Source organism: Larimichthys crocea, chromosome XVII, assembly GCF_000972845.2.
Source record: "Larimichthys crocea isolate SSNF chromosome XVII, L_crocea_2.0, whole genome shotgun sequence".
Lineage (NCBI taxonomy): Eukaryota > Metazoa > Chordata > Actinopteri > Sciaenidae > Larimichthys > Larimichthys crocea.
The window spans coordinates 4,081,182-4,099,024 of NC_040027.1; the positions used below are offsets into that span (position 1 = coordinate 4,081,182).

General features: G+C 38.4%; 1 protein-coding gene and 6 non-coding genes across 7 annotated transcripts; 2 read left to right on the plus strand and 5 right to left on the minus strand.

The window, feature by feature from the left end:
• Window positions 1-320: 320 nt before the first annotated feature.
• Window positions 321-6,837, minus strand: dhrs12 (dehydrogenase/reductase (SDR family) member 12). The gene is made up of 10 exons (XM_019270818.2): window positions 6,641-6,837; window positions 4,999-5,132; window positions 4,591-4,673; window positions 3,518-3,610; window positions 3,323-3,404; window positions 1,926-1,987; window positions 1,687-1,791; window positions 1,506-1,596; window positions 993-1,130; window positions 321-834 (listed from the first exon to the last, which is right to left on the minus strand). The coding sequence occupies exons 1-10, from the start codon at window positions 6,694-6,696 to the stop codon at window positions 722-724; spliced, it is 957 nt and encodes a 318-aa protein (XP_019126363.2). The 5' UTR covers window positions 6,697-6,837; the 3' UTR covers window positions 321-721.
• A 232-nt stretch (window positions 6,838-7,069) lies between these two features.
• On the plus strand, window positions 7,070-7,178 carry trnal-caa (transfer RNA leucine (anticodon CAA)). Its single transcript has 2 exons — window positions 7,070-7,107; window positions 7,133-7,178. It is a non-coding gene; the product is annotated as a tRNA-Leu (tRNA).
• An 859-nt stretch (window positions 7,179-8,037) lies between these two features.
• Window positions 8,038-8,156, minus strand: LOC113748052 (5S ribosomal RNA). The gene has a single exon (XR_003464091.1). It is a non-coding gene; the product is annotated as a 5S ribosomal RNA (ribosomal RNA).
• Window positions 8,157-9,509: 1,353 nt separating this feature from the next.
• On the minus strand, window positions 9,510-9,628 carry LOC113748061 (5S ribosomal RNA). Its single transcript, XR_003464100.1, has one exon. It is a non-coding gene; the product is annotated as a 5S ribosomal RNA (ribosomal RNA).
• Window positions 9,629-12,385: 2,757 nt separating this feature from the next.
• Window positions 12,386-12,495, plus strand: trnal-caa (transfer RNA leucine (anticodon CAA)). Its single transcript has 2 exons — window positions 12,386-12,423; window positions 12,450-12,495. It is a non-coding gene; the product is annotated as a tRNA-Leu (tRNA).
• A 1,945-nt stretch (window positions 12,496-14,440) lies between these two features.
• Window positions 14,441-14,559, minus strand: LOC113748062 (5S ribosomal RNA). The gene has a single exon (XR_003464101.1). It is a non-coding gene; the product is annotated as a 5S ribosomal RNA (ribosomal RNA).
• A 568-nt stretch (window positions 14,560-15,127) lies between these two features.
• LOC113748063 (5S ribosomal RNA) lies at window positions 15,128-15,246 on the minus strand. The gene has a single exon (XR_003464102.1). It is a non-coding gene; the product is annotated as a 5S ribosomal RNA (ribosomal RNA).
• Between the last annotated feature and the right edge of the window lie 2,597 nt (window positions 15,247-17,843).

The window sequence follows — 17,843 nt, forward strand, 5'->3', positions numbered from 1 at the left end:
ATTATCATCTTATTATTAAACCACAAACTGATATCAAATTATTTTGTTTGTCCAGCTGCTTAAAATCCTAAATATAAAACAGAAAAGCAGGAAATCCTTCCATTTGAGGACTGATGTTTGTTTTTTTATCACTTAACTGATTTATTGGTTGTCAACGTTTTCATTTGTTCATTTACATTTCTGTCACAATCAGATTTTCCAGTGAGATTCAGACTTAAATTGATGAATCTACATTTCCATTAAAAGTGCATGTGATTTGGCTCTTTTACTGAATCATATTAAGACCTAAGAAATCATTCTTGGTACTTAATACAGTCCTGAATATGATTGTGAAATACAGTAATGTCTCAATGTGGATTCACAGATAAACACGTAGCAGCGACTGTGTGGATCTGATAACACTGAGCGCAGTGGGTACTGCAACATGATGTACTGTATACTGTCTGTGAGCTCACTGGGCTAACGCAGCGGGTCAGCTGCACTCTTCCAGACATGACACACATGGGTACAGACAGAGAAGACATATGGATAAATACATTTTATTTGATAATTAAAACTTAAACCTGACCATCCATCGAAATGACCTGAACAACTGTACAAGATTCTTCTTCCTTGAAAACAACCTCAGGACACAGAGTTTCTTTCCAGCAATTAATCAAAGTATCAGTGAAAAATCTTTTTTAAAAGTATAATTATGTAAACATTAGTAATTGTTGAGGTGTTAAGGTTTGAACTTGAGGGCGAACTCCTCCAGTGCTGTCAGAAGCTTCTCCTCCTCCTGTGGTGTGGACCTGGACGAGGCCAGCGGCAGGTGAGTCGCCACCGCTTTACGATCTGGAAGAGTTTTATGGAAACATAAGACAGCAGGAGAGACACTCAACCACAAAAATATGTCACGCAAACATTCAAGGATTCACTACGAAAAGGACTATGTACTGAAAATCCTCCTTGAAAAGGCATTCTACACAGACTGGGTACAACTTGTGTCTGACCCTGGAAGAAGAGTCCGCTCGGCTGCTTCGTGGCGGCTGCAGACACAGCGAGCCACACGGCGGTGTCCGCCCCCATGGCCTCCGTCCTCAGCTTGGACTGCATCTTGGCGTGGAATGAAGGCATGGACGTCTGGACAGCTAAAGGGAGAAAAACAAAACTGCAAATCACGGAGGCAACGTTTCCTGTCACCTGGAGGTGTTACTCAGGGTATAATTCACACATTTTAGTGGCCAAGACAAGACACTGCTTTGTCTTACAGCTCAGTCTGTAGCAAAGTATTCACTACTGAAACGGTTACACTGTCTGTGAAGGACTGTTTGGTATTTAGAATGTGTTTATATTTATTTAGAATGTCAAATCTAGTTATGAGTATTTTGCACAGTTCTATGTTTCTATATTCACTCTGCAGCCTTTAGTCTCAAACAGTGACCTCTAATGGCGTTAAAAGTGACTGACCACAGCTTTAAGTCATCTTGGTAGCATAGCTCTGTTTGAAATATCCTTTTGTTTACCTGGTGTGTCGGCCCAGCCGGGATGCATGGAGGAGAAGTGGATCTCTTTGTGCTGAGAAGCCCATCGCTCTGTCAGAATCACCTGCTGTCTCTGTTAGAACGTCAACACAGAAACACGTCAACACACACAGGCACACGCCACGATCGCTCTGTGTCGTCGTTGCTGCACATCGGTCTTTACTTTGTTCTGAGCGTAGGCCGCGGTGCCATCAAACGTCCCCTTCTCGAACTGGAGGTCGTCCACGTTCAGCTTCTGTGTGAGCATGCCGCCCGACGACACGGTGACCTGGAGGAGGAGGAGGGAGCAAGTATGTTGTGTTTTAGTGTCACACTGTGGATGTAAAAAAAAAACAAAAAAACACTCGTGCATCATTGATTTTGGACATGACGAGTGTGTTCTTCAGCTGGAATATAACCCACCACTCTGGAGTCTTCAGCCTTCTTCAGTGCAGGTATCAGTGCTGTGGTGAGGATGTATGTACCTGCAAAATAAAGCAACACTCCTGTTACAGCTGCCAATCCAAACTCAACTAATGACTGCTGACTATCAGGAGCTCTCAGGAACCAACTGTTAGACAACTTTTAAAAAAAAAAATCTTATCTGCTTATTTTTTCAAGCAATATCGAACAAGAGGGAGTGAAGTACTGAATATCAGCACGGCTGTGATTCATCAGTCACAAGGCCTATATTCAATTGTGATATAGATTTTATACAACGGTTCTACAAGCGTTGTTTATTAGTTAACAGTAAAACGTTACAACAGATTATGATTTGTTTGTTTGTTTTTTTTAAATCACTTTTTTTGGCTCCAACAAACAAATAGTTCTGCAACTGTACCAGGATTGCATGGTTGCTAAGCAACACATGAACATTTCCTGAGCATGTTAGCTACATTGTGTAGCTGTACATGTTACCATGGACCAGCCGCTTCGTTTCATGTATGCAAGCAGTGAAATAAAGAGTCTGCTGACGGTCACTTTGGTGGAAATATCTTTTTCTTCTCTGGATGTTCAGATGAAATCAAACATTAATATAATCAGTCAATGTGCTCTCTTCAGCACCAAACAGGAAACCACTTATACATTTTGTCTTTTTGGATTATATTGATTCTGCATTGACAAGAAGACTGTCGACACATGATGTGATTTATCTGGTGTTTTAGTCTGATGTGTTCCTTTGGGTATTTAGTTTAATTCAAACTGCATTTTGTCTACGCTACAGAAACACTAGGTAACTGCAAAGTATGGTAAGTTTGTGGCTGATCAGGTTTATTATCAGCTGCAGTAAATAGTTGCACCTTGTGTGTTTTTAAACTTGCTGTTGAAATATGTTCACCTCTGTGGTGCAAAGTTTGTTACAATCCGAGACAGATGGTGACTGTTAATGTAACGTTAATGTAAAGGTAATTAGAACAGCTGTAAATTAAAGTGACACGTAAGTAAAGGTCCCATGATATCAGCAATCATCGAACACTTCTTGTCCAATCAGATCACTTGGTCAGTGCACTTTGTTACTGCAGACTTGTTACTGAGACTTTATTTATTGTCTTATAATTTTTAATATTGTTATGTTTCTTTATAGCCATTTCTCTCACCATATCTTTCGCTGTACCATCTCAGATCTTAATGTAGTCTTACTTTTCTTTGGCCTCAGTGCCTGGACCATCCTGTTTGTCTATCAGTGCACTTAGCAAACTGTTTTTAAAAGGTGCTAGAAATAAAGTCATTATTATTATTATTATTATTATTATTATTATTATTATTATAATAAGTGTGTCTGCAGCAGAGAAAGCAAATTAATATTTTCAACATCTTACCGAGTGTATTTGTGGCAAAGTTCTTCTCCAAACCCTCGTCTGTGAGCTCTCTCTGGTTCACCATGCAGCCTGCGTTGTTTATCTGGTGAAGAAGTGATGACATGATTAGAACAGACCATATTGTGTGTGTGTGTGTGTGTGTGTGTGTGTGTGTCAGATGACCCAACACGTTTCTACATGTACATCCTCACCTACCAGCACATGTACAGTGTTGTTCTGTGAGAAGCTCTGGGCGAACTCCCACACTTGTCTCGCGCTGGACATGTCAACAACATGGACGTGAACGTCCTGAACGGGAAATATAAAAACATAAAAAACAATCAAACATTTGTCATAGAGACTGAGATGTTAGTTTCTGTTGGAAAAGAAAAGAATAGAGGAATTTTCCCTCATCTTAAAAATACAAACCTTGATTTAATTTACTATAATTTGACCTGTTGTTATTTTCACACCGCAAATCACATCAAGACAGAGGGTCAGGAATAGCCATCACAGTGTCCCAGAGCCAATGTGACATCTTGTTTTGTCTGAACAGTTCAGAATTCAAAGAAATTTACTTGATGATGAAATAAAACCAAGAAAAGCAACAAATCCTCAAATTTCATTATTTTTAACCAGAAAGTTTGAATTTTTACTGACTATTTTCCTCTTTTTCTTACATTATTACTTTTTTTTTTTTTAAATCAGCACAATATTTCTGCTTCTCAAAGTCTTAAAATCTATATTCTGATTAGTGTTTAGAGCTTTGTGATGATTTCTGAGAAGAGAAGATCTTTTTTTACAAAATAAAAGGAGAACCCACAGGGGAATAAAACTAAAAATGAGGTTTCATCTTGTGAGAATGAAACACCTTTTACATGTGGCAGACTCTGAAGCTGTGTATAAACAAGGTACAATTCAAGTCACAAAGGATCAAGAAGAAACTTTGAAGAATGTGCACAAATTAACACGAGTAAATAACAGATGACATTCTTTTTTGTGATACGTAGATAGAGAAAGATGGAGAGAGAGAGAGAGAGAGAGAGAGAGAGAGAGAGAGAGAGAGGAGCACAATGCGCACGGTGTGGTGGGTAGGTGTCTGAAAACAAATATGGAATCTAACCCTAAACTCAACTGAATTATGTAACTTTTCTCTCTGAGCTCTTGCAGGAGACGAAAGCTGAAACTTAAATGTAACAACTTGTGCATCAGTTTTGCCCAGATTTGAAGTATTGTGCACAAACGTGTTTAAATAAACAAGTATTATTCATTTAAGGAGTATTTCTCACCTCATTTTTACTCCGTTCCACGATTTCATCTCTGGCTGCTTCTGCTCGTCCCTTGTTTCGACACACCATGTGAACAGTTCCTCCTGAAAACTCAGAAAATGACACACATCAGTGAACAAACTTAAAGATTTGACCTCGACTTATAACTCTTGTCGGAAACAGACTGGACTGCTGAGGTGCCAGTCAGTGAATCAAACTTCACTTAGTGTTTACAGCTGAGTGACATCAGTTCAACAAGGAAACTACTGACAACTCAAAGAATGACAGAGTATGGAGCAGGACTCCGGGTTATACATTGAAAGCATGTCGGACAAATATGCTGCTGCCACACCTCGTAGCTCATTCTTCTTCTGTGGTCTTTGTACTGAGGTGGACTCCTTGTGTTAACTGTCACACTTAAACACTCACCTCTGTTAGCGATTTCCTGCGCTGTGGCTTTTCCTATCCCACTGTTGGCCCCCGTGATCACGAAGGACCTCCCACTCAGATTTACATCCAGGTCTGCTGCAGCAAAATGCTTGGCTGCAGCTTCAAAGCCGCTCCTGTTAGGGTCACAGAGCAGTACAGTACATACATCCATCGTGTGTTCGAGCGTGTTGAGAGGACTCAAGCTGTGTCAAGTCATTCTTTATTTTTAAAAAAACAAACTGTCTAACGTTTGTATGTGACGCCTGACAGCAGTGTTCAGTCAGGTAAATAAATGCTGACTAAGCTGTCTGTAAAACAGACAATCATGTTTTCGAACTAAAACAACTGATCAAGTTGATATGTAACGCACTGACTGCCTCCAGCTGTTTCAGAGTCAGTCAGGTTTATTGCCAAAAAAAAAAAATGAAATAAAAAATCAAGTACTAAAAAATACAAACAATATAAATAGATGTACAAGATGTTTTAATGAAATGCTGTACTGTTTGTTTTTCTGTTTTATATCTTGGTGTTCGGGACTGTGGTTATAGTTTGAGGGGAAAGCTTCATTCAAACCATGTAGTATGTAGAGTATGTGTGAGGTGAAATGGTGGGAAAAAAATGCACAAATATTATTCATTTGAAGATGAAATACAATATATATATTTTCCTGATTTATAAGAGAGAGGACGGGCCCTGATGGTTTACTAACACAATGGTATATACTCATACAGAGGATTTGGATAATGGTTTATTAAGTACTTATTTGTATGTGTGCACATGTATGAATATGTTGTGTATATAGCAATATATATATGGGAGATATAGTTTAAGTCAGGGGTTATTATCTTTTTTTTTAAAATGACAATGTAACCAAATCTAAACCAATCGTGCGTAAACAAATCTAAAAAACCAGTTCTTCCTTTTTTTCACATCTGAAGTCAGATATCAAAGAATAAATTGTATGGAACACGTTAAACTTGCATGAAGTTATACAAATCTGAACCTCATGTTCATTCTAAACGTGACTTATTATGAGTAATGCAAGAGTGACACGTTTTAAACTTGAATGTTTAATTCAAGTTTAATTCAAGTAATTCAACGCTCTTCTCTTTCACAAGATCATTCAGAAAGTAATATTTTGTGTCACATCTACAGCAGCAGTTATATCAGTTCAAATGCTTCACTATGTCAACCAAAAAAGCCAAATCTGTCAGCCATACAGTATCTGACTATCCTAGCAGGTCATAAATAATATATTATAAAAATGAAGCTGGGTCGTACTTTGGACATCCCTGGTTTAAGTAGATGACAAGGAGTAGGAATAAATAAATGTATGCTTCCTCCTCCTACTGTTTGGACATGATTTAATTTGTGTCAATTAAGAGATGATAAATAACAAATAGAAAACTGAACCTCATTTAAAACAGCACAAATTAAAGTAAATGAAGCTCTGTCAAAGTATGATGCGCTTCTCTGGTATGTTTGGACATTTCATACACTAATGTTAGTTTCAGCCTTACATAAACCGAACAGCCTTGTGTAACAGTGTGAAGGCGCGTGTCAGGCTGATCACTGTAATGAGGGTTAAGTAACGTTACAACAGGTTTGATTACGTTAATGAACGGCTCGTGCTCTCACTTACTTTGTGTACTCCTGAAGTCCTTTAACGAACCAAACAGCGTTCCTGTAAATGGACATTTCTGACACAAACAGTCCTGTCGGTTACTCTACAGACGGCCACACTGTGTGAGCACAGTTCAATGTTTACGTTTCATAACAATCACTGGTCTATGTTATGTAGTGAGAAGGCGGGGAATCACGTGTATAACTACCGGAAGTCATTTTAAAATAACTTTACAGCGCTCCTAGTGGATGTTCAGCGTTATTATTGTCAACACATGTAAACAGCGGAAAAGCAGACGCGCCTTTAGTTAAACGTTTGGATTTAAACTCCAATTAGAGAATATCAAAAGCTTAAATTGAAGACACCACACTATCATCAAGACAGACGTGGAGATAACCGCTGCATCACAAATACTTAATTATCTGTTTTGGCGGCTCACGAACAGTTGTCAGGATGGCCGAGTGGTCTAAGGCGCCAGACTCAAGGTAGTACCTTCCTGTGTAATGGGGTTTCTGGTCTCCCGATGGAGGCGTGGGTTCGAATCCCACTTCTGACAATAACTTTTGCACTGTTGGTAGGTTTCATTTCTCACCGACTGACGCAAAGGAGTAAAATAAACCATTGCATTTTTTTTAATAGTTGATATTCTGTATTAAGTATAATAAGAGTAAGTCAGTTACTCTTATTACAATACAAAGAAAGAATAAGTTTAAGCAATATATCACCTAATTGCTCAATTACGTTGATTTAAATTTTTTTTTTTTTTTTTTTACTTTTCTCTGTTTTATGTATTAGATGTTCATCAGAATTACTTTATGGTAATACTTTAGGTGTGTGTAAACACACGAGAAATTTGACTCCGGTACACTTTGCTCTCAGTTGTACAACAACAATCACATCTGTACACTGAATGTGCAGACACCGACAGTGCGAAGTGCAAAAGATGGAATAAATATGGTTTCTGCAACCACACAGATATCGCACAGGTTTACAGGTTATTGCACAGAGTAATGTTATCGACACCGTGTGTACTCCAATAAGGTAGTGCACAGTATCTATCCACTATCGAAAGCCACTCCACTGAAGAGAGCAGCGCCCTGTGCTGGTTTGGAAATGACGTCGATATTGTATTATAGACAAATTATTGATACACATAACAATAACAATAAATAAAAACTATAAAACATAACATCTACCACAAATACTAGAGCACAATGCATATACACTTACTTACTTCCCACGTCCATGACGAGTAGCGCAGTGTAATAGCATACATGCATGTATTAAATTCAAATGTAATACATTTAATTTACAGTAAATTGTGTCAAAGCTAATAAATAAAAAGTATTTGTGCCATTTCCACTTTTGACTAAAGAGGGAGCAGCGCCCTGTGCTGGTGAAGGAGCAGAAGGAAAAGCTTACAGCACCTGGTATTCCCAGGCGGTCTCCCATCCAAGTACTAACCAGGCCCGACCCTGCTTAGCTTCCGAGATCGGACGAGATCGGGCGTGTTCAGGGTGGTATGGCCGTAAGCGAGAGTAAATTGTGCAAAAAAGCTCTTTATAGAGTAGTTGAACCACTCATTTTTACAATGAATACACCATCAGTCTTCTCCTACCTCCTTCTCCTTCCAAGGGCGCAAACTTCCACACACACCTCACAGTGACATTCCTTAAACGTGACATACAAACGACACAAACAATAAAATACCCTTTCACAAGTTTCCATGCAGAATATGACGAGTAAATCATTTGTAGAAGAAGAGCGGTGTTCTTCAAAATAAAAGCACAAAACGTAAAGTGACATAACTGCTTCCTTTACCACGAACATAATTTGCTGCCATTTACACTCCCACCAAATCCTGCTACAATGAATGAACAAGTACACAAGGAGTAAATGAATTGTACAGGATTTCTTGACTCGAATAAATTAATAACTGTACGTTGAACTATCAGAGGTATGCAGCTGAACTGTGCAACATCGTACACAATGAAGCAGTGTGCACACAAACACTTGTCACTCTGTCTGTTCTACTCAATTCTCAAGGAGAAGCACTCATTTTTGGATTGGTTTCTCAATAGCTGAAGGTTTGGAAGGGGGATCTTGTTTTCTTTGAGGCTTTCTTTACAATGAACAGGCCAAAACAGTCCATGCCGCTATATGTGAAAAGTTCTGAGGCTTCAAGATGTTCTCTAGGGAGTTCAGCCATCCTCTGGTTCTCTGTCGGCTGTCGAAGTTTCCTGCAAAGCCACAGGTGTGCATCAGCTTAGCAACCAGCTTGCTCCCACCAATGACCCAGAATCCATTGGTCCTAAGCTCCATTTGTGTCTGGGTTCGACCCTGATGGTATGTCTCAGCATGGTAGTGGGACACAATGAGCTTAGTAGTATGACTGTTGTTTGGTAAGATGACTGGGTGCTTGACTTTGTGACAGAGAGATGACTGTCTTAATCTCCCACCAACACGGAGAAGTCCTTCAGACCAGAAGGGATCAAGACTGAAGAGAGAGCTTGAGTTTGGAAGGTCTTTTCCATCATAAAGCATTTTTATCTCTGTGGGAGGCTGCTGTATTGCTTACTGTCTCAGCAGCCTTCTCATGCTCATCGACAGTCACATGTTCACTATGTTGTTTTTGTATAGACCTCAGTCTCTTGATTCTTGCAACCACCTTTACAAGTGTTGTCCATGAGGAAAACTGACTCAGACGCGTCCATGACGAGTAGCGCAGTGTAATAGCATACATGCATGTATTAAATTCAAATGTAATACATTTCATTTACAGTAAATTGTGTCAAAGCTAATAAATAAAAAGTATTTGTGCCATTTCCACTTTTGACTAAAGAGGGAGCAGCGCCCTGTGCTGGTGAAGGAGCAGAAGAGAAGGAAAAGCTTACAGCACCTGGTATTCCCAGGCGGTCTCCCATCCAAGTACTAACCAGGCCCGACCCTGCTTAGCTTCCGAGATCGGACGAGATCGGGCGTGTTCAGGGTGGTATGGCCGTAAGCAAAAGAATAATGTGCAAAGAAGCTCTTTATACAGTAGTTGAACCACTAATTTTTACAATGAATACACCATCAGTCTTCTCCTACCTCCTTCTGCTTCAAAGGGCGCAAACTTCCACACACACCTCACAGTGACATTCCTTAAACGTGACATACAAACGACACAAACAATAAAATACCCTTTCACAAGTTTCCATGCAGAATATGACAACCTGAGGATGTTGTTGCAGTTATTGGTTTCGGTTGCAAGTACCTGAATTGTTTTGACTTCATGATCACAGACGAGTAAGTCTGTTGGAGTGCTGGGCGTTAAAAATAATTCACGCTCCCAGAGAAACTTCGGTCCTCGCAGCCAGTTCGTTGAGTGAATGTCTAAAGCACGAAGACCTTGGGATGCATGGTCAGCCGGGTTTCCTGAGGTGTCAACATAATACCATTGATTGGGATCACAATGATCTCTAATCAGTTGAACACGGTTTGCAACAAATATGTGGAACGTATGGGCATCATTGTTGATGTACCCAAGCACGACTTGCGAATCAGTCCAGAAAAATTGATCAATTTTCATGTCAAGTTCAAATTTTAACATGACACTAACCTTTGCAGAAAACCACCGCTGCTGGACCCTTGCGTTCGCGTTCAGCAATGGACTTCATCCGTCCAGTTTTGCTCTCTCTTGTTCCAACTGTTGCTGCATTTCCACCTCTCTTTGTTTAATTTCTGACAACATTTTTACCTCTTTTTCATTAACTTTCTAACTTATGAAGATTAGGGTTGTAACGATACACTCAACTCACGACTCGATTCGACTCACGATTTTTTCACAATTTTTTTAAATCAAAATGAGCTACAGACAAATTAACTAACTAACTAACTAACTACGTAACATATTTACACATGTAGAAGCATGTTTAGAAGGGAAACACTGGGAAAATGTCCAAATCTGAGCAAGTAAACAAAGTCTGGCAGGCTAAGCGCTCGCTTCTGAAACACTCCCGGTGGGGTTTGAAGTCACGTGCAGGACGGACCAAATACGCGCGGTGTAGGTTCCCATTTGCCAAGAATCGCGATTCATTTTTTCTCATTTGTACCGATTTTTAATTTTGTCACGATGCATCGTTACATCCCTAATGAAGATGTGCTTGCTGTGCTTGAATTGAATCTACTGCCATGGGTAATGGCTGAGCCGGAGTGTTTGCTCGATTTCTCTAATAAACTTATAGTTTCAGTTTTAGTTAGGCCAAAGACAGACCCATATGCATTTTTGTTTAACATTTCTCTTACTCTTTCTTTTTCAAGTTGACCACTATAATCTTCATTAATAGTCTCTAGGCGGTTGCTGAATTTCCTTTGTCAGAATACCACAGGCATCCATTTTTTGGACGATCTCTGGCGTGGTGTTACTGTTAAGTAGAATAGGTTCAATACTGTAGTTTTGCAGCATCATACTTTGCCTGAATATCTTTGTGTAATTTATTGAGGTCTTCTAATGAGCAGAGGGTTTTTAATTTTGTCCTTGTCTCCCTTGCTACTAGCTTCCAAGAGTTATAGGTTTTGTTAAATATTTTTTCATGTCTTGGTCATGTATCGCTTGGCCTTTCTCTGTTAGCTTTCGCTCAGGTGAACTAGACCCGAGTGGCTTTGTCTGTTTCCTCTGTTGGGGGTGACATCCTGTTTGTTTGTGCAACTGCTTTAAGTCTGGCGTGGCTTTTGATTGTCCTATGCCTGAATTCACACCTATAAGCTGTAGTTATCTTTTACCACAGAGTAATACTTATATCAAGCATTTACAGATTAGGGACATACAAAAGGATTTTTAGTAACCACAAAAATGTCATAAATGAGCACTCTAGATATTAATAGCTAAAGAGCTTCACCCTTTAAACCTTTTCATAAACAGACATGTCATGAGTTATTGTTCCATAAAGAAATGTGCCACTGGTCTTGAAATATTCACCAATTTCAGAGTAATTATGTGTTGGAAACCAGCTCACAAATTATTCTGACCTCAAAATATCATGTTAGTATTTAAGGCACTTCAGTTACGCTGTAAGCTTGTATGTGTACGTAAATAGTTCCTTTTTGCTCCTCACACAAACCTCGCAGTGACATTCCTTAAACGTGACATACAACCGACACAAACACGAACCACAATAAAATACCCTTTCACAAGTTTCCATTCAGAATATGACAAGTAAATAATTTGTTTGCATGTTTTACCAACTATGGAGCAACGTGAGCATGTCGTTACGAGACAGGAATGGGAAGCAAGCGTCAACAACAACCGGAAGTAAGGGAAGAAGAGCGGTGTTCTTCAAAATAAAAGCACAAAATGTAACGTGACAGAACAGCTTCCTTTACCACGAACATAATTTGCTGCCATTTACAGATATAATACAGCATGTCAACCAAACGTCTGCTCAGTGAGCATTTCACTCCCCCCTCTCTCCTCTTCAGATGTTCATGTGAGCCTTATTCTACATGTTTGTAGTTGTCTGTACATTAAAACACCAAAGACTTGACGCCATTAACAGATAATATCGGCGTAACCACAGCTTTCTAAACGTCTTTTATGGTGTGTAGCTAAAATAAACAGTTAAAGTGCCACGTTTGATGTTAATATTAAAACACGTGATCCTCTCTGACTAACATTAACTCATAAAACGTAATAAAAGTTACTGCTCCCACTAAAACCTCTCCAGCTGTAAACCTTCGTTAGCAGCAGTCAAACAGCGTCCTGGCCACATATTAAGCACAGTTGTCAGGATGGCCGAGCGGTCTAAGGCGCCAGACTCAAGGTGACAAACCTTCCTGTAAATGGGACTTCTGGTCTCCGAATGGAGGCGTGGGTTCGAATCCCACTTCTGACAATAACATTTTGTCTCCGCAATATGCGTGTAAAATAATGCTTTTTCAATTAGTTTTAATGAAAAGCCCATAACAATCATTTGTTAACGTTTTATTTCTTTATTGACTCATTGAATCACAGTGGATGTATATGGGGTATGACAGTGATAATGAGGAACAACAGTGTTTAATGTCAGAATCGTCGTTCTAATAACGTATCTTAAAAAGTGGATATTTCCTGGATTTATTAGATAGAAGATAAGAATATTAAAGGTGCAGTGTGTAAGATTTGGGAACTTTATTTTCATACATGTATAATCACCTGAAAATAAGAAGTTTTGTTTTTTTTGTTACTTAAAAATTAACCTTTTTTTTTTTTTATCTACAGTCCTCTTTCATGGAGGCCGCCATGTTGAAACACCATATTTCTACAGGTGCCCAGAACAGACAAATTAAATACTGACTCTAGGCAGGGCTTTTCAGGTCTTGTTTCTCCTTTACACTACGAAGGTGAGGGTGATATGAGGAGATTACAATAAAGTGATTACACCACTAGATGCAACCAAATCCTACACACTGGACCTTTAAAACTTTATTGATCCCAGTGACTGAAATAGGAGCCGCATGAGAAAAAAGAAATATGATTAAACTAGTAGCAGGGATGTTGGAAGTCAGTCAGAGTTGGGGTTGCTGAGCGAAACTTAGTCTATTTATGATGTCATACAAAATGCTGTGTATGACATCACATCACATTCAGTGCTGTGTCATATATTATACACCGTATATAAGAATTTACAGTGTTTCACAAGCAGCCACAGCATCAACACAGACAGGAACACTGAACTAATGCAATAAAAAACTACCAATCTACCCAAGCTCATTTAATCAGTTCATATGAGACCTGTCATGGTCTGCTGTTCAGACTGACAGCGGTAAATGCAGGATCAAGGCCAGGAGAGTACAGAGCATTTAAACCTGAAAAAAATAGAGCAAGCTCTAGTTACTAAATATATTTCATTACTTAGATCTATAACCAAATCACACATCCTGTTGTACCAATGGCCTATATATGTCACTGTACATGACAGTAATGCAGTTACATTAGGTAGTATAGCTGTAGCTGACTGAGTTTCAGCATGAGCCCTGATGTCTTTGCTCACTTCACACAGTGGGACACTCTAAACTCCCTAAAACACCTCAATGTGCTCACTTGTGATAGACCGATTTGCACTATGCACAGTAAACTGTTTATTCTGTATACATATTTCATTTTTGGTAGACCTTACTGTTCATACTGTAAATACTATAAATTCTGTCTATACTGCATACTACATATTGCCATATTTATATTTATACTGATAGTTATGTTTATACTGTGCCATATTGCCATACTCACTGTTAGACTGTTGTTTCTGTTTACATTGTTCATTTTGTTCATACCGCCATATTTGCCATATTGCCTATTTATATCTTCTAGATTTCCCACTGTCTTTTCTTTCTTTTTTAGCTTGTACATATTTTTTATATTTTTATTTTATTTTTTTTTACATCTTTTACTTATATTTTATATTTCATGTTTATTGCTGATTGCACCGGGATAAGAGGGAAACGCAATTTCAATTCTCTGTATGTCCTGTACATACGGCAACATTGATAATAAAGTTGACTTGACTTGACCTAACATCTACCACAAATACTAGAGCACAATACAGTAAATCCCAGTAAAAAAAAGGAGAAAGTTATTATCAGTTTAACCGAGTGTGCTGCAGCCCCCTCAGTATCCTATGTCTGATTACTTGTAGTGCAGTTTTCTGATATTACAGATCAAACTGTAATAGCATACATGCATGTCTTAAATTCAAAATTAATAATACATTTAATTTACAGTAAATTGTATGAAAGCTAATAAAAATGAAGTTTATGTGCTATTTCCACTTTTGACTCTTCTGGTGAAGGAGCAGAAAGAAAAGCTTACAGCACCTGGTATTCCCAGGCGGTCTCCCATCCAAGTACTAACCAGGCCCGACCCTGCTTAGCTTCCGAGATCGGACGAGATCGGGCGTGTTCAGGGTGGTATGGCCGTAAGCGAAAGCTGCAAGTGTGAACGAGCTCTTTATAGATGATATAATACAGCATGTCAACCGAACATCTGCTCGGTAACCATGTTAATGTAATGCAGTTACATTAAGTAGTCTAGCTGTAGCTGGCTGAGTTGAACTCTGTGTGTTTGTCTGAGCATGAGCCCTGATGTCTTTGCTCACTTCACACAGTGGGACACTCTAAACTCCCTAAAACACCTCAATGTGCTCACGTGTGACAGACCTAACCTGCCTAGACTAAATCTGGTTTGGAAATGACGTTGAAATTGTATTATAGACAAATTATTGATACACATAATAATAACAATAAATAAAAACCATAAAACATAACATCTACCACAAATACTAGAGCACAATGCATATACACTTACTTACTTCCCACGTCCATGACGAGTAGCGCAGTGTAATAGCATACATGCATGTATTAAATTCAAATGTAATACATTTCATTTACAGTAAATTGTGTCAAAGCTAATAAATAAAAAGTATTTGTGCCATTTCCACTTTTGACTAAAGAGGGAGCAGCGCCCTGTGCTGGTGAAGGAGCAGAAGGAAAAGCTTACAGCACCTGGTATTCCCAGGCGGTCTCCCATCCAAGTACTAACCAGGCCCGACCCTGCTTAGCTTCCGAGATCGGACGAGATCGGGCGTGTTCAGGGTGGTATGGCCGTAAGCGAAAGCTACAAGTGTAAACGAGCTCTTTATAGTTGATATAATACAGGGGTCTGCGTATGTTTTGGTCATTTGATTTCCCATTCAGAAAAGGGCGTTTTTTAAAGTAAGAGCGCATATGAGGCCGCATATTTCACGTAAAAACTAACAATAACTACATATACTCAGGAATTTTACCTGAAATATGCCACTTAGTTTTTCTGCAGTCATGTCCTCTTTACTGAGTTTCGAAAAACCATGTACTGATCCATGTCCATCAACTTTCAAAGCAGCGCCCAAATTCTTTCTCTCATACACAGCATCCGACCGTCCTCAAATGCGCTCTTACTTTGAAAGCGGCAACTTCCGGTCGCACAATATGGAAAAAACGGGCGCTTTTTTGTTCCGGTCTGCCAAAGATTTCATCTTTTGTTTTAAGAAACAGGAAATGAAAATCAACCGGTTTTAAAAGTTTCGTTTATCCCTAATTGACCCTGATATAGATATATCTTGAATTTAATTTTTGAATTTTAAATTGAAAATTAAATAACCACTCATGTTTTTTTTTTTTTTAATATGACATTGACATTTGATATGACATTATTTTGTGCTAACCTGTCTGTCCTGTAAGTTATTAAAGTCACATTTTTTTCATTTTATTTGAGATAAAAATCAGACAAAATTAAAAAATGACTATTTTAATGAGGTCAACATATGTAAGAGTAATCTTTTCTTGACATTCAGACAAACGTATACACTACTATTTGTGAGTTTTGCTGAATGTGTTATGATTAAAAAAAAAAAAACATTTACAGTGGACCTAACGCTGAAATTTAGGTCACAATTCCTTTTCCAGTCACAGAATTTGAAGGGTTGCAGAATGTGTTGAAACACCTGTGGACATACACCACTGCTGAAGTTGAACCAGAGCACTATAAAGGGCCCCAACATCAATCAAATATGTGAATGTGTGAACTTTTTAAAGCTCATAGTTTAAAGATGTGTTGTGATTTGTCTAGCTTCACACTTCTCGTGGATCTTTGACAAGTTGAAGGTAGGTTAAAGGTCAAGCGCGGGGGCGGGCAGAGGTTAACCAAGCGAGCTGTCGTCATGGCGGCCATAATTGTGATGCTTCAGCTGCTGTCACTCAGCTCATGTAACGTCTCTTACCTCGCTTGAGAGTGACCTGCGTTTGATTGTACTGACCTGCTACAGAGAATATGTGGTGTACATATAACATCTAACAGGTAAGTTTCCCTCATATTCATGTAGGCTCCTTTTTTGTTGAGTCTCAATCCTGTTCATAACACCACTTGTTGACACTTGTTGATGACCATTTTAGAAGAAGGATGATTTTGACCATTTTTTCCCCCAGGGGGGATGCCATCTCCCCACAACTCGAGTACTATACAGTACTATACAGTACTCGAGTTGTGGGGGGAGTACTATACAATACTCGAGTTGGTCATATTAGACCCTGAATAAGTAAGGGTTAATGAGTAATGAAATGTTAGGATAATTTTTGTATTTACTTAAGTTCCCAACTTCATTGTAAGATTAATTTAAAGCTTTAGTTAATAAAATGATCAAATTAATTCAGTTGCTCTCATAATCTGTCTTTTTTGCATGGGAAAAATTGTGGCTAGTGGAAATTCTGATTGGCTGGTAACTTCAGAAACTTACCAGCCACATTGGCTGGTGATCAAAAAAGTTAATTTAGAGCCCTGGTTACAACTACTCACCACAGCTTTATATGTATTTTATTTTTTTAACTGCAATTATATTTCCATCTGATTACTTGATTACTACAGATTACTACCATGTGCAATATTACTGATATCATGCCAACTTACATTTGTAATATTATTATATCATGACACTACCTCTCAATATTATTTCTATCTTGCCACTTTACCCTCAGTATTCATTCTCGCACAACTGTACACTGTTTACTGTTGTTTGTCTGTTGTTTGTCTGTTGTTTTGTCTATTGGTTTCTTGTTTACTGTATAGGCTGAAGGATACTTTGGTCTATTGTTGTTTTGCCTTTTCTATTTTTATTTTTATTCTCTATTTTACTTCTGTAGTGTATACCACACCCTTTCTGCTGCTGTAACAGGAGAATTTCCCTGTTGTGGGATAAATAAAGTATAATCTAATCCAATCTAATCTAAACTTATTTAATACAGTAAATATCTAACATGTTATACCTTTAATGTTTATTCCATGAGCCACATGTTTAGTTACAGGTCATTATTCTCATTTTACAGAACTGTGTGTTACTTCAGAAAGCAGGAAAAATACAGTATAAATCGTACAGCAATAATGACAAATACCATCACTGTCTCCAAAATACTTGAAATGACAATTTGGTTCACAGATAAATGTCTGCAGTTTCACTGATTTGTTTACAGTTTGCACCACCAGAAAACCACCACCTCTTGTTTACAGTTTTTATTTTGTGGGTTGTTAAATCTTATACTCTGTGTAGCCTGTTTATATTTCTTTGTTTCAGATATAAATAAAGCAGAGGTGAGATTTCCTATCAGTGATTTCCCAAACAGAAAATAAATAAATAAATTCATTCCATAGATTGAAAATTGCAACCCTAACCCTAACCTG